Raw genomic sequence first — 16,114 nt, 5'->3', positions numbered from 1 at the left:
AGGCTACTTTAAGATCCCGCCCCCATTTTTACAGCCAATCCAACCCTGATGACCTATGCTCGGCACTTAGGTCCATTGAGCAGTGAGGGATCTTTTTCGTGCCAGCACCTACTGGGATACGGGACCTCGATTTATATGGTCTCCTCCGAAGGACCGGTCTCCATGGCCACGTCCCGCAGTGGAATTCGAACCCGCGACGTAAGGATCGACTCCTTACTCCGCAACTCTAGAGCAGACGCTCTTACCACTGCCCCTTCCATAATTGAAAGATGGATTATTTTTTTAAAATCGACTCAAGTTGTAAGATAGAAATTACTGTAGTATTATTTTTTTTTATTTTAATAATATACTCATACCTAAACCACTACTGAGAATTCTGCCTATATTAGTACAGAAAACACATTCGGAATATACGCCACTGTCTATTATTTCAATATATTGCATATAAACACACTGGGACAAACATTCTACATGATCAGGGACCTGCATTAAGCAGAGACATAAATAACATTCATGAAGGGAGGCAATTTCAATCTGGGGGAGAGGGGTGAAAGCAAAGTTAATCAGAAATTCTTTGACCCCCCCCCCCCTAAAAAGAAAAGACTCCAGAATTCTCTGATGAGACAAAACAAAAAAAAGGAAGATAAAAGTAGCAATTGGACTTGAAACTATGCAACAGCAATAAACAGAATAATGATCCTTGGTTTAGTCTCTTCAGACTTAAACTGTAGGAGGAGTAGCATTTTGCATTTCACAGAACTTTCTAATTTTAGTAACCAAGGCAACACCGCTCATCTAAATCAAAAACCGATACACAGAATTATGTATTTTAGTGTATTTTACTTGTGTGCCAAAATTGATATAATTGAAATCAGACCAAAACTGTAGGACAAGTAGCGTTTTGGGAGTATTTCACAGAAATTTCTATTTTTGGTAACAGAGGCAACACCATTCACCGATAAAGAGAATTGTGTATCTAAGTGCAGTCTACTTTTATGTCAGGTTATATTGAAATCAGACCAAAACTATAGGAGGAGTAGCGTCTTGAAATTTTTTTTTACAGAAAGACGGACGACGGACCCCGTAATTACTATCATGCACATAAGCTCTTCTGGTTTTCGACCATTAGAGCTAAAAAAAGAGAGGAGAAATAGTCAGCAGACATTATCAATAAGGGATCACAACCATAAATTAGTATTAATTTCCTATCATAATTTTATGTAGTACATGTCATAGGCACTTGATGTTACATATTTTTCTTATTAAAAATATAACCCATACCTAATAACTTTTTTATGTAACTTCAAATGCCTGTTACGAAAGCCCATTGAGCTCATTTTCGTAGGTTAATTTTTTTCGCGTTATAACGCGTGACTTTCGCGAATAAACGCGAAACTTTCGCGTTGTAACGCGAAAAAAAAAAAAAAAAAAAAAAAAAAAAAAAAAAATATATATATATATATATATATATATATATATATATATATATATATATATATATATATATATATATATATATATATATATATATATATATATATTTACCTACGATAATGAGATGAATGGGTTTAGCCTGTGGTGCATGTATATAAACTGAAAAAAAATTTAACACCCTCCCTCCGGGTTCTCACGGGCCTTGGTTAGTACATATATATATAGGTCCCTGATTATGTTGATTGATTATATATAAATGAAAAAAGTATGTCGCTATACCTTAATATCAGTAATGAATATATGCTAATACTCAGCTAATATGTTATATGTAATATGCTGATGCTAATTTCTTTTAGAAGCTTCCATCTCTGCTTTTGCCAAACTGTTGACATGAACTTCAATATTCATCTATTAATTCTGATAATTTTACCCTACTTTACATTGCAAAACGCGTATACTGCACAAAGAAGTGAAGGGAGGAGTTTTAAAAAAAAAAAATGACTCCTAATTTTTTGCCTATTTGAGGGCGGGTAAAAACTTTTTCCTAATACCGGTATGACGCGGTTCAAAGCTAACAGTCGTGAATGATTAAAAAATCATATACATATTTGTAAAGCACAGATCGTATTTTGATAATAAAAAAAGAATTCTAAGGGGCCAAAATAATAATAATAATCTTTTAAATTAGTTTCTCAGGTCAAAAATTTCAAAATTCAATGCGGCAGGCATTTTTTTTAAGAAGGGGGGGGGGGGGAGGGGGGCGGCAGGTACCTCGTTTTTCACTCTTATCAGTCAGCAAAATGTTGATATCAATTGTATCTTTCTTTTTTTACTCTTATTTAGATATAATTTGTACTCTGCTTTAACTAATGTAAAATCTAAACATTCTTATAAAAAGTTAAATTTACATATTGCGTATGTATTAATTAAAAAAAAAGTCTTTCTAGCATGTATGAAAAGGGACATACATGTAATTCAATTTTCTTTTGAACTTGAAAAAACTTGGAAAATTGAGTTTTTTAAACTTTTTTAATGTGTCAATATAATTGATCGATGCGCTTAGGCTGCTGAGGCGGCGCCTGAGATACTTAAGAGTAATTTTTTTTGGCCTAAAGCTGTCAACACCACTGCCAAGACTGCACCCTGCAGGAAATGCTGCGATTTATGGTTTATTGTAGTGATTTGCGGTGAAGTAAAATTTGAAATTCTCAATTTTTGTAAAGGACAGTATTTTGATGTTCGAAATTTTGATTTTATAAAATATTCTTTGGATCATTGTATCATTTAGGCCCGTAGAAAGCGGGGGGGGGGGGGGGCACTTTTTTCCGAGTGTAGTATTTGCTATGATAAATTTTTCGTTATAGATGCTTGTCCCCCCCCCCCCTCCCCTTTACACACACACACTTTTTGATGTTGTAAGGTTGAGCACAGGCAAATTCCAGGATTTGGACAGTAAATGAGCTTATTAAAAAAAAATATTATTATTTATATTTTTATTTTCGCTTGTCAGATAACTTTGGAAAGTTGCCCCTTTTTTTTGTTTTTTGCCTGTCAGATTTTTGGGGGAAGTTCCCCCCCCCCCCTTGAAATAATTTCTACGGGCCTGTCATTTTGTTTTAATCGTATGAAAAGAAAAGAACAATTTTACAATATAAAGTGTTAGAATGGAAATTGGGCTAAAACTGACCTCCTGATGAGATTTAATTGAAATCAGTTTTTTGATTGAAGTGGAAAAATGAAATAATGACAAACTTAATGGTCATATACAATGTACTTTAGTCAAGACCTTGCAGAAAATTATTATCCACTGACAAATGTTATTTTTTTAAAGTAAATTCAGACCCAGTGAGACATTCATTCCAGCGGCACGTCTGTATATTTACTTTTAAATGCGATTTAATTGACCCGGGGTTAAGTTTAAGCAGAACGTAAATTATTCCCGAGGTATAGACAGGATTTTTAGAACCGAATGTTTTCAGCCGTTTTTTCCGGAATATTCATAAAGTATAACAACTGACAAAGATGGTGTTTGCGCAATCCTTGCTATTTATTTTGCCGGGATGATAAGATAAATATTTTACATATGTCCACAGGTGTAACTTAACTAGTCATGGCTTCCGTAGAGTGTCCTCGGGACCAAAATGAATGGAAGGAACGGTCCAAACACTGTGTGTCAAATGAACAGAATTATCATTGTCTGAAGGACGAATACGGAGACTTTGTCAATGCTTGTGTCGATTCGATCTGGATTCAACCAGGTAATATTACTATACTGCACACCTTTAATGCAAGTATGCATATCTAATGTGAAATAGGGCGTGACCACTATCAAGGCCGATTGGAACAGTAAGTAAATTTGAATGCTAAGATAGGTACATGTATAATAACTTCCGAGTTTCAAGGAAGCTTTTTTAAAAACTCTTTATGCTTAGGCATGTTGCATTGATATTTTTTTACAGCATATATCTATATTAGGTTTTTGTTATCAAGCCGTATCTGTTTAGTGTTTACCAACCAACCATAAACCACATTTTATGACGCACACTCCCATTCCGTTCTTTATCTGTTTATTTTCACCTCAACTAGCGAGGTTACTTTCTGGTTGGGGTCTTCTGGATTTACTCATAAATCATGCAGTTTGACCAATAAGTCTAAATTGTATCATGGCTGTAGTGTTTTTCCTTTGAAGTAAAGTGTACAATAACTGGAGATACACCGATGGGCGGAGCCAGCAAAAACTGTGCAGTGTAAATAAATTATTGAACACCAAGGCGATTTCAACATTTTAAATTACATGTATATTGAAGAATCACAGAATTAAGTAATAGTTATTGTATATTTATTATGGTGTATCCTGATTTATTTGGACGAAGGGCGGTGACGAGTGCGAAGCACGAGTCTCCACCCCTTCGTACAAATAAATCAGGATACACCATAATAAATATTCAATAACTTTCTTGTATCATGGCCAATCAAAGCTTCAATAATTGTTATGTCCCAAATTTTCAAGCATGATTTTTTAATTACGCCAATAAAAATTATAGTTTTTGTCAGGGGACCGCATGGATCCTTCCCTCCAGTATTTTTTAATACGCACATTTTATGCGTGTGTTCATGAGAAAGGACGTCGGATTGTAGCTCTCCAACTTAATATAAATACGGATTGTTAATGAAATTCATTAGAATATCAAGGATGAAAAATTCGAAGTTGAAGATTAAGGGAAATTCAGGTGTTAATCGAAAATCAAGAAAAAAAGATATCCGTTGATCATTTGACATACTCGAGAGCTGTGGCATGAGCAAAAACGCTGTATTAATAATTCTTCATCTATGGATGCAGTGCAGCTGAACTTTATTCTAGTTGAGCAAAGAATACAGCAAAGATGGTATATCCTGCTAAAAGGCTCTATTATAATAGGTGTGATATTTTAAGATATTTATTTGTGGAATTCATGTCAAAAATTTGATTTCTCGATGCGGTGGATCGAATATTTGCAGAGTTCCGTAAAAACATTTCGTATTTTGGGATAGAAGTGCACTGTAATTTATGTGAAAGGCATTTATTTCATTGGCAGAAATTGTGTCTTTGTATATAACAAAGCCCATTTAATTCTGTGATTCTTCAATATACATGTAATTTAAAATGTTGAAATCGCCTTGGTGTTCAATAATTTATTTACACTGCACAGTTTTTGCTGGCTCCGCCCATCGGTGTATCTCCAGTTATTGTACACTTTACTTCAAAGGAAAAACACTACAGCCATGATACAAATGGGCTTTGTTATATACAAAGACACAATTTCTGCCAATGAAATAAATGTCTTTCACATAAATTACAGTGCACTTCTATCCCAAAATACGAAATATAATATATAACAAAGCCCATTTAATTCTGTGATTCTTCAATATACATGTAATTTAAAATGTTGAAATCGCCTTGGTGTTCAATAATTTATTTACACTGCACAGTTTTTGCTGGCTCCGCCCATCGGTGTATCTCCAGTTATTGTACACTTTACTTCAAAGGAAAAACACTACAGCCATGATACAAATGGGCTTTGTTATATACAAAGACACAATTTCTGCCAATGAAATAAATGTCTTTCACATAAATTACAGTGCACTTCTATCCCAAAATACGATATGTTTTTACGGAACTCTGCAAATATTCGTTCCACCGCATCGAGAAATCAAATTTTTGACATGAATTCCACAAATAAATATCTTAAAATATCACACCTATTATAATAGAGCCTTTTAGCAGGATATACCATCTTTGCTGTATTCTTTGCTCAACTAGAATAAAGTTCAGCTGCACTGCATCCATAGATGAAGAATTATTAATACAGCGTTTTTGCTCATGCCACAGCTCTCGAGTATGTCAAATGATCAACGGATATCTTTTTTTTCTTGATTTTCGATTAACACCTGAATTTCCCTTAATCTTCAACTTCGAATTTTTCATCCTTGATATTCTTATGAATTTCATTAACAATCCGTATTTATATTAAGTTGGAGAGCTACAATCCGACGTCCTTTCTCATGAACACACGCATAAAATGTGCGTATTAAAAAATACTGGAGGGAAGGATCCATGCGGTCCCCTGACAAAAACTATAATTTTTATTGGCGTAATTAAAAAATCATGCTTGAAAATTTGGGACATAACAATTATTGAAGCTTTGATTGGCCATGATACAAGAAAGTTATTGAATATTTATTATGGTGTATCCTGATTTATTTGTACGAAGGGGTGGAGACTCGTGCTTCGCACTCGTCACCGCCCTTCGTCCAAATAAATCAGGATACACCATAATAAATATACAATAACTATTACATATTGAGGAGTGACCTGGAGCTTTGATCGTATCGGCGTCATTGTGAAGCATTAATCTAGTCTTTTGAGGGGACTACCATTTTAATGATTAAGAAAAAGTTATTGATCCAAGAGGCTGCGGGTTGTAGGGGTGGGGACGGGGTGGGGGCATATGTCAAAACAACCAAGGATATTCATTTCTAAGGCATTTAGGATGCATGCATGGAAACTTGAAAAGGGGGATAAAAGAAGCACTGTTTGACTCATGATTGCATTACTTAAAAAAAGAATAATAAAATTTTAAGGAGTAATATGCAGGCAAATTGTAAAACTTGAAACTTTAAGGAAATTACAAGAGTTTATTTTGTTTCTTTGTTCTTTCTTTTGTTGTTCACTTTTTTAAAGAGTATCTCAGAATTCCCTGCTATCAGTGAGGAAAAAGACAGAATTGTTTGCTATAGATATCAATTGTGATTTTCCTGCAGTGTTAAATTTGGCAACATCAATATTACCTATTTCACAAATTATACAACAAACATGTGTAATTTAACTGTGTGGTTTACTTGCCTTGTGGAGTTTTGTGGTCTCCAGATATGCCAGTATGAGCCACAGGCACCTGACGTTATTTATTTTTCTTTTAATAAAAAATATATAACCCCTAACTTATAAGTCTTACGTAGGAGGTATAATTTTTTTTTTTTTATAAAAAAAAAATAAGTAACATCAGGTGCCTGTGATATGAGCATACTTTTTAATACATGTATAACAAAAAAAGGTTTATAGCAACATCCATAAAAAAAAATACAGAGATAATATACAACTTTTCTTATGCAAACCACAGCCCCTTCGACAATATACAATTAAAATATACCATTGGGGAGTCATCAAGGCTTCAGTTCCGCAAGAGCAAGCCTATTTCCCGAGGCTAATAAGTTTGCTCGAGGGGAACTGGAATTCTGCTGACTCCCTCAATGATATACTTTACCTTTTTATTATACCGATACTAAAATTGGACCAGTTTCAAAACTCGTAACTGCAATTCTACATGATGTATTTTATATGCAGTGCAATTATAAGGTGTGCAATGGAAATATTGATTACTGAGAATGTAGATAAAATAAATAAATAAAGTCAATCAAAGGTATTTGCAGCTGAATAAGTGATCTATGTATCTGCAAGCAATATTCTGTTTATTAATATATATGATAAAGTAACGTGATATATATATATATATATATATATATATATATATATATATATATATATATATATATATATATATATATATATATATATATATAAATATATATATATATTAGGCCCCTCCTTCTTATATGTAATTTTAACTGAGCTGCGTTATGAATATTCATGATTTTCTTTGGAACATATCGGAACTTTTTATATGATTAAAAGAAATTGCTAGGTGTTCCAAAAGGTGTTTATAAATTTATCAAAAAAGACACACTTTTTTGCAGGGAATCAGTCTTTTTACGGTGATTTTCAGGGTATCAGCAAAATATATCGATTTATTCTTATATAGTGAAGATTTATTCTTATGTAGTGAAGATTTATTCTTATGTAGTGAAGATTTATTCTTATATAGTGAAAAATCAGTAGAGGTATAATAAATTTCAATAAAACACATTGTGAATAGTTGATAGTCAGTAGTACCGCTTTCTTCCTTTTACTGTCCGAGTTAACGTACAATGTATACCGCGTATACAAACAGACAGCTTGGTGTGTGCCTGGTGTAGTTGCAGAACTGTAGCTCTCCGAAAAAAAAAAATTGACAGACCGGAGAGCTACAGTGCCACCCACAGAAAAAACTGTATATTTATTGCGCACAAAAAGTTGCGCTCGGTTCTGGATTTATTTCTCCAAATTCTTACCTCAACTGCACAAAAGCTCAATTTCAAAAAAATTCCTTAGACCTCTATCAACTACTCTTGTAGTTGACATCTTTACGAAGCGCGTTTGGCCGAATTGTCGAGCCACCCAAAATGGCAGTATTAACAAGTGGGATTTTGGATAGTCTTCATTTCAGGCCCAGGAGGGCTATTAACAACGGTTATAGGAAATGTTTTGATGTGGGAATAGTGCAAAAATGTGTAAGGAACACACGGTCAGTAATATATAGAGATTGCAGTTTAAAAATACGGAGAAATAAATCGAGAAACAGCGCACTTTTTTGTGCGCAATAAATATACAGTTTTTTTCTATGGGTGGCACAGTAGCTCTCCGGTCTGTCAATTTTTTTTCAGAGAGCTACAGTTCTGCAGCTATGCCTGGTGTAGGTTGAAGCAGAAGTATTTTTTAAGGTATTCCATCCCTAATAGCCTCAGATTCAATGAATTTGAATACAGATGTGTACGGGTGGAATACTCAGTATATTTAGACATAATTCCCATTTATTACTATAAGCATGTAAGAATGGAACGTGTCCTAATTTATGACCTTGACCTTTGTTGAAGAGTTATCCCCCTCTTTTTTAAGCAATAAAAATCAATTTTAAAAAATCTATACGGTAAAAAAAAAATCTTTTAAATTGTCATTATATTTCTAAGGATTTCATGCATCTTTCCACCACAGTATTTATTGAAATTCTTATTATTTGAATTTTTATTTCAAAAGAATCGCTTGTCTCCATAGACTTCAATGCAATTTCTGTTAATTAATTACTGTTTAGTTAATTACATTTTTGAAACTTTCTCTTGGTAAATCCTTTTCTACTGTAAAATGCTTTGAATTAATATCAGAGTATTATATACATGTACGTGATGGATAGAGAATTAGGTCCTATTAGGGATGGTAAACCTTAAAACTATTTACTTCTTTTGGAAGTAAATTTTTGGTTTGTTTGGTATTATTGTTGTGAGAGGGATTAAGTTGAGTTGACCATGTAGAGTAATACGAAACTTATTTAACAAAAAGCATGCATGTTAGGTAACAAGCGATTGAATTAGACTGTACATTTGAGGAGTAAACTGCAAGATTCTTTGAATCTGGGTGAATTGAATGAAAGTCAAAGAGAGGTAACTTTAATCTAAAAATGCTTCTATTTGATGGGGAAAAGGGGGGGGATGTAATGTTACTGGTCTCTCGGTTTCCTTTACTGGTTATTTACTTATTATTGTAGTGGTATTAGCTAGGTACAACGGTGTCCTCAAGTACTTTCAAAATTGAAGCAACACGTAGTATTTTCCTGTGTCTTTGATAATAGAGGTATCTCTGATCTCATCGTCTGTCTGTCTGTCCGTTACACCCAGAATGTTTATGGTAAATTACAATCTTTCTCCATTAATTTCTACAGTCATCTTAGGAAAAAAATCAGATCAATAAGGATATCCATGCTCTTTTTTTTCTTTTCAGGAAGATGTCCGGTCTTTATAAGTGAGGAACATCGACTGGAATCTGTCGTCTGCAAGTCTACCAATTACACGTGTCCTGAGAACACTTATAGTTCTAACGAAGTCTTCAAATGTAATATCTCCCCGCTATTTTCTTTATTTATTCGGTTAGAGCAAGCACAGTACTAAGGTTCTGAACATTATAGTTTTTCTGTATTACAGATCCTGCCTGCACTATGAGCACTCACCAAAGGTATGTGAACAGATGCTATTCTGAAGTGTTGGAATTCTTTGAATTTATTATGTGTTTGCAAATGTGCAAAAAATATAAAACGTAGGAATTTTTTCACCAAGTCAATAAAACAAAAATTACATTGGGAAAGGGGGATTTCAAAAGGATTACCATCGTCGGAAACTCACGGTCGGTCTCGCTTCTCTTACCTAAGATAAGTAAGAGAAGAGAGACCGACTGTGGGTTTCCGACGATGAAGGATTACTGGTATCTTACAGCAGCAAAACAGTGTACATTATTTACAGGAGGGTTTTATTGTGCCGCATTAGATTAGCATCATGCAAATTTTACCTCCCAGTAAACAGAATGAGGCCACAAGAACATGCATTCTGCAGTGAAATATATTGAGCGGATTCTTTCACACTTGTACGTGTGTATAATAGTTTATTATTATTGATTAATACAAGTAAAAATAAAACACAGCATAGTGAGAAACGGAAGGTAAGTCATTATACAGTCTGTATTATGCATGTATTAACTGGTACTAAATGTACAACTGAGCTACAAATGCTGCTTCGCGTCTTGATTGTCAGGGTAAACGATCTTTTCCCATTCATATTAAAAGTCATTTGCTGTGTAATCAAAGTAATGAGAGAAGGGGCGCAGCACATAATTTATAAATGAATTACAAAATTCTATTGTAACATGATCATAACATTACCTTCATTTAAATACTACTTATTTGTTCAATGGTATATGAATTGTGCACATATATCGTTGTAGAACAACATCCATTACATATTCTCTCATAATGAATAATCAGTCCACGACGGCGCCCACTCCCCAAGAGGAGTCCACTTCCTGTGGACCGGCATGTATGGGCATCGCTGTAGCGGTACCCATTGTGGTTATCTTACTGGTAGTAGGTGTGGTGGTCTTTGTTATGAGGAGGAGGTCAGGATCCAGGGGAGGGAAAAGTAAGCGTCAACTTGTAAACAGCCTCACTGAGATAAATGTCATCCACGTTGCAGCTTCACGATTTTCAATCAAGTTTTGAAGTTATTTGATGAAGATTTTCAGTGTCTCACTATTTTCTATCCTATTTCGCATATCATACATATTTCGAGCTTCTTGGAAACTCTTGAATCAGCATTAACTATTCTTGTAGCATCTTGGAAATGGAAACAGGGCGCGGATCATAAGGTCACGTATGGGTTACTCTGTGGCTAAATATATTATGTACTACATCTTGCTCACTTTTCGAATAAGAAAACTTCAAATCCCTATAGTAATGAATTGCGAAATTAGCTGTTGAAATACATATAGATTATATCATTATACAATATAATCCTGTCTTTGTACCTGTTACGAGAGAACTCTATTTACCGTGTAAGGCTGTCCAAAGTTAATTCTATATTTAACATCACCCACGCGCGTAGGTTTGGGAGAAATTAGCACTTTGAAAAAAAAAAAATCGGCAACATTTTTAAAGTTTGTATTTAATTACGGTACGTTTGCTTTTACTTTTAGCAACTAAGAACTGCATTCCATTTTAATAGGAAACATTTGGGCCCTGTTTGGGGTATATTTGAGATAAGTCTAATATTTGGACCCTGTGTGGGGTATATTTGAAATAAGTCTAACATTTGGGCCCTGTGTAGGGTATATTTGAGATAAGTCTAACATCTGGGCCCTTTGTGGAGTATATTTGAGATAAGTCTAACATTTGGGCCCTGTGTGGGGTATATTTGAGATAAGTCTAACGTTTGGGCCCTGTGTTGGGTATATTTGAGATAAGTCTAACATTTATACTGACAGATTTACTAAAATTGATCATCAAATAATAAGCATACATGATGCACAAATCAGTGAATACTCATTTGTTTGAAAATTTTCTTTATTTTTTCCCTCCCTCGTAGAATTTGAATTTTTTAGGTGACGTTAAACGTAGAATTAATTTCAGCCAGCCTAATTAGCGACTGTTCAGAACCTTGGGCGTCTTGTTATTCAGTATAGCGGAATAAAAAATCATTTGTGTACTTTTGTATGACACATGTACCAACATACTTTATTTCCGGTTGCTTTTCAATATGTTTAAGCCATAGTTAGCTTTAATACATTTATCATAAGGAAATCAAGCCGTTTAGACATCGACAGCCATTTTTATGCATGGTCATTCAAAGTATAGTTCTGCAGTTTTCTTTTAAATTTATCTATCTTTTTTACAGAGCAAAGTATTCCAAGAATGTTTCACAGGTTCAAGAAAGACAAAAGGAAGGAAGACACGCACATTCACCTTGGTAAGTAGAAAGAGGAATTTTTTATTGCCCTATGACACACAAGTTTAAAGCTAAAACATTTATCCCCAAAATTTTTGTTTTTTCTTAAAAATATTTGCAGATAATGAGGAACAAGGGAAGAAGCTGCTAAGCAAGAAACTAAGTGAACCAGATATGGTCAAACCAGGTAATTCATTTCAAAATTACACTTTTATCTTTCTGTGTGAAGGACCATTTTGAAAAAAAAAAATATTAGAACTTTTCTAAAGGTAAATTACACAGGTAAACGTAGGCGGAAAACACATAGGCGGAAATAATAATAACTTTCCTTTTTATGCTAAAGGTACTTTGCACACTAAACGATGAGTGTATTTTCAGATGACACGAATCCATTCTCAGATGACACGAATCCATTCTCAGATGATATGTTAGATGACAATGATGAGGGAAACAGCCCCTGGATGTGCTTCCTGAAGAGTTGTAAGCACGAATTGGCATACGTATATATAGATATGATTAAACATGTTATTCATTGGTTTGAAATAAATACAACAATTTCCAATCCCAAATGCTGGCATGCATCTCTCTCCTCGTTACCAAAAAAAATTGCAATTCGTACCACAATTAACCAGAGCATAATACATGTACTTAATCTGACATCTGAGATTCATTAATTTTCATGTTTCAGTAAATTTAAAGGTGGATAACCTGTATAAACCCCCCAGTGCCGAGAATCTGGGTTCCCGGTTACGGTCCCTAGAGGCACTGTCTATAGTCGGCAAGTGGGGCAGCGGCAAGACGACTCTGGCAAAACAAGCTGTCCTCGACTGTGCCCTTAACTTCGTCAGCAGCACCTGTAAATTCACGACTGTTCACAACATATCCGACTGGAAGAAAGGTGTGTACGAAAATTGTACCTGTTTTGTTCTCCTCCAGGATTGTATTAAGGAGTGGTACGCACCGAGTCAGGTGGAGGAGTTAGCTAAAGGACTGACTGATTTGTTTCTGAATGCTCGTGGTAAATGTTTTGTAATTCTCGCCGTGCGAGACACGGTGTGGGAGAAATATGAAAATGTATTATCGCAGTGTGAAATCTTAAAAGACACAAGACTGCATTTTATGCGAGACAAGGAGACTCTTTGTTCAAAAGACTTTAGGGAAATTTTGTCCAAACAATTACAAGCTAACAACGCCAGTGTCCACATTTCCGAGAGTATCCCTATTGATGACAAATCTAAAGAAGCGGCTTTAAGTTCAACAAAAGCTGAACTTCTAGTTTCCAAAGAAAAATGTGTCATAGGATTACCAGAATTGATGGCATTCTCGTGCAAGAACCGTCGAGTTTTAGCGAATGTCGAAAGATTCTGTGCAGAACCTTTTAGTGTCATAAAAGACGACTTGAAACAAATGTCAGAATCACCGAAAGTTTCCGAGAAGCATAAGTTCGTGGCCTTAACATACGCTATGATTCACAATGGCAGCTTCCGTCTTGACAATTTAAACCAACACCTACTGAGGTCTATACGCACCATTTTTGCTGTGTTCAGTCCGCCTGATGATTATTTTGAAGAAGCGGTAGAAAAACTAATGGACGACTACATTGAAATAAGTGTGGATAAAGAAACTTACTACATCCAACACGAAATCATTAGTAGAATTATTTTTGAAATTGTTGCCGAGAGTAAGATGGAGTTTTTGATCCAGAACTGTGACTCCAGGCTTCTGTTGAACTGTATCAGACCTGCCACATTCTCATTCTCGTCCATTTTCGGTAAATTAAACAAAGAGTTGGTTGTAGGAATTGAATCAAGTCAACACCAAGCGCTTTGTGAGAGGTTCAAGGAACTAGAAAAAGGAGGTGAAAACGAGGTTCGCAAACACGTGATCATGGAAGACGCGGGATTCCAGAGACTTATGATGTCCTAGGACGTCAAAGCTGATTCAGAAACATATTTCTATTAATATTTAACATATCTTAATAGCATACTGCCTGGGTATTCTAATCTTTTCATAGCAATATGTTAGCCTCTTTCTGTGTAAAAAAAAAATGCAAAGGTTATGCCGGGTATTGCAAGGTCAATATTTGTACGACATCATTTTAGTATCTATACCTGCTTGATATCCAGAAACACAAATGTTTTATCCAAATAATATCTGCTGATACTAAATGTTTTTAAAGTTTTTCAACGCCGTGTTTTTTATTTAAATGTCTTTTAAATGATTTAAATCTTCACTGCCAGTATAAAGTTTCGGACTATGAATTTCTGACGTAAAGATACACGTTTGGAAAAGGGAAGATGGAAAAAATGTTTTTACATCAAGGAGGTAATTTGGAATTTAAAGGGTGTGTTTTTATAGTTTGATATACATGTACTAGTATCTGAACAAATAAAAAAAATTGTTTGAATTCAAATTCTATGTTGCAGAAACATTTGTTTATTATAGCAGGAAATCTTTCAAAATCAAGCTTCTTCCGCCATCTGTTCAAATACTTTCAAAGCTAATTCAACTTGTCTTCCTTGCAAAAATAAATTAAACATGAAATGCGGTAGCTTAATTAGAATCACATTGTCCGTCCGTTAAAACTTTTAAATTTGTAGTGATATAGTAACAAACAGTTTTCAAAGTAATGTTTTCAAATTTTGTACAGAAGTACTCCACTATAAGAGCAAGACACATATCTGGTCATAACTGTCTGTCTGTATATTCATGATACTTTTTTTGTGTCATAATGTAACCAGTTTTTAATGCAATGATTTCAAATTTTGTACAGAAGAATACTATGAGAGGAAGACGATAGAATTTGGTTCAAACCACTTTGTGTTTTGTTGGGACGCGATATCTCTATATTTCCATTTCTATTTGTTTTCTGTGTGATAACTCTGAGAAAGTTAGTTGAGTTGATTTCTTGATCACTCTACCGGAATGTAAATTTCGCCAAACAAAAGGTCAGGGGCTAAGAAGGCCTAATATGCATGTAATTCTCGTGCGGCTGCCTTTGTGTTTGACGTCAGTGGGCGGGGACTATTGAAATTGACATGTGAGGCCTCGTGTAATTTAAATCTATTAGTCTACATTTTTTAAAATCTAAATTTACAATTTTATTTCACAATGAAATGGAAATATAAGGAATCACTGTTTAATTATAGTAGAGTATGCCAGGGACATCAACGATAGTTGGAAATGTGGGATAATTTAATTATGCATTACGGACTTCGCCCGTTATGCAAATTATCTCACGTTTCCAACTATCGTTGATGCCCTGGCATACTCTACTATAACTAGACAGTGGTGGGATGAAGGACACATGGTCACATGACTCTGTTTAACTACGTCATAGTCTCCGTTTATATAAGTGCAAAACGTGTAAACCATCAGTTCTTGTATTAATTTTTGACAATTTGTTTACTTTGATTACCATCTTATATAAGAAAAATAAAAAGTGTTAACATTCTTGTAAACATTAACAAATTATGAAATTGTTTGATCCACTCCTCTGTTTCCCTAAACTGCGCGTCCAACAAGTCGGTGACGTCATACACGATCTGTTAGTACAGCAAGATCATACTCGGTGAATACAGGGACGGTATTTTTATGTAAAAACAGGTCATAATCAGTATGTGATGAAATATTCTGAGAAACGGGGAACGCAAAATTTTTTTTTGCATTGCTGATGACGGAAATCTTATGTAGGTATATCTTATTTCGCTTATTTAGCTTACGCGTGACGTCATAGTTGGTTTTTCCCGTACTCGGGAAATGTAAACATGACACGGTTTTGTCATGCTTATGCCTTCTTTCACGATGCCCTGTGCAATATTGAGGTCAGCTTCACCATTCGAAATTTTTACAGTTAATCAATAATACGAAGGACTTGCATTTCAAGGTAAATTTAAAAATATTGAATGATAGATTTTTTTGTAAATTACGTTTTATGTTGTTTAAGCTGTCTTAAAAAGTACGTAATTTTCCCTATACAGATGCAGAGTAATAGAAGAAACTTGCT

The 16,114-nt window shown here is 34.6% G+C and overlaps 1 protein-coding gene across 3 annotated transcripts; it reads left to right on the top strand.

Moving 5' to 3' along the window:
- The first annotated feature begins 3,483 nt into the window (after positions 1–3,483).
- Positions 3,484–14,521, top strand: LOC133186741 (uncharacterized). Of its 3 annotated transcripts, XM_061322027.1 has the most exons (8): positions 3,484–3,692; positions 9,620–9,730; positions 9,820–9,850; positions 10,613–10,806; positions 12,058–12,129; positions 12,230–12,295; positions 12,487–12,588; positions 12,797–14,521. In XM_061322027.1, the coding sequence occupies exons 1-8, from the start codon at positions 3,545–3,547 to the stop codon at positions 14,032–14,034; spliced, it is 1,962 nt and encodes a 653-aa protein (XP_061178011.1). In that variant the 5' UTR covers positions 3,484–3,544; the 3' UTR covers positions 14,035–14,521. The 3 variants fall into 3 exon arrangements, with proteins under 3 accessions (XP_061178011.1, XP_061178012.1, XP_061178013.1); XM_061322028.1 differs by lacking the exons at positions 3,484–3,692; positions 9,620–9,730; positions 9,820–9,850 and adding an exon at positions 10,131–10,255; XM_061322029.1 differs by lacking the exons at positions 3,484–3,692; positions 9,620–9,730; positions 9,820–9,850 and adding an exon at positions 10,242–10,330.
- Positions 14,522–16,114: the final 1,593 nt, after the last annotated feature.

Source organism: Saccostrea echinata, unplaced genomic scaffold (genome assembly GCF_033153115.1).
Source record: "Saccostrea echinata isolate AGI-Se365-2 ecotype Australia unplaced genomic scaffold, CSIRO_AGI_Sech_v1 ptg000014l, whole genome shotgun sequence".
Classification (NCBI taxonomy): Eukaryota; Metazoa; Mollusca; class Bivalvia; order Ostreida; family Ostreidae; genus Saccostrea; species Saccostrea echinata.
The sequence above is the reverse complement of the archived record's forward strand: the minus strand, read 5'-3'. Positions and strand labels throughout refer to the sequence as shown.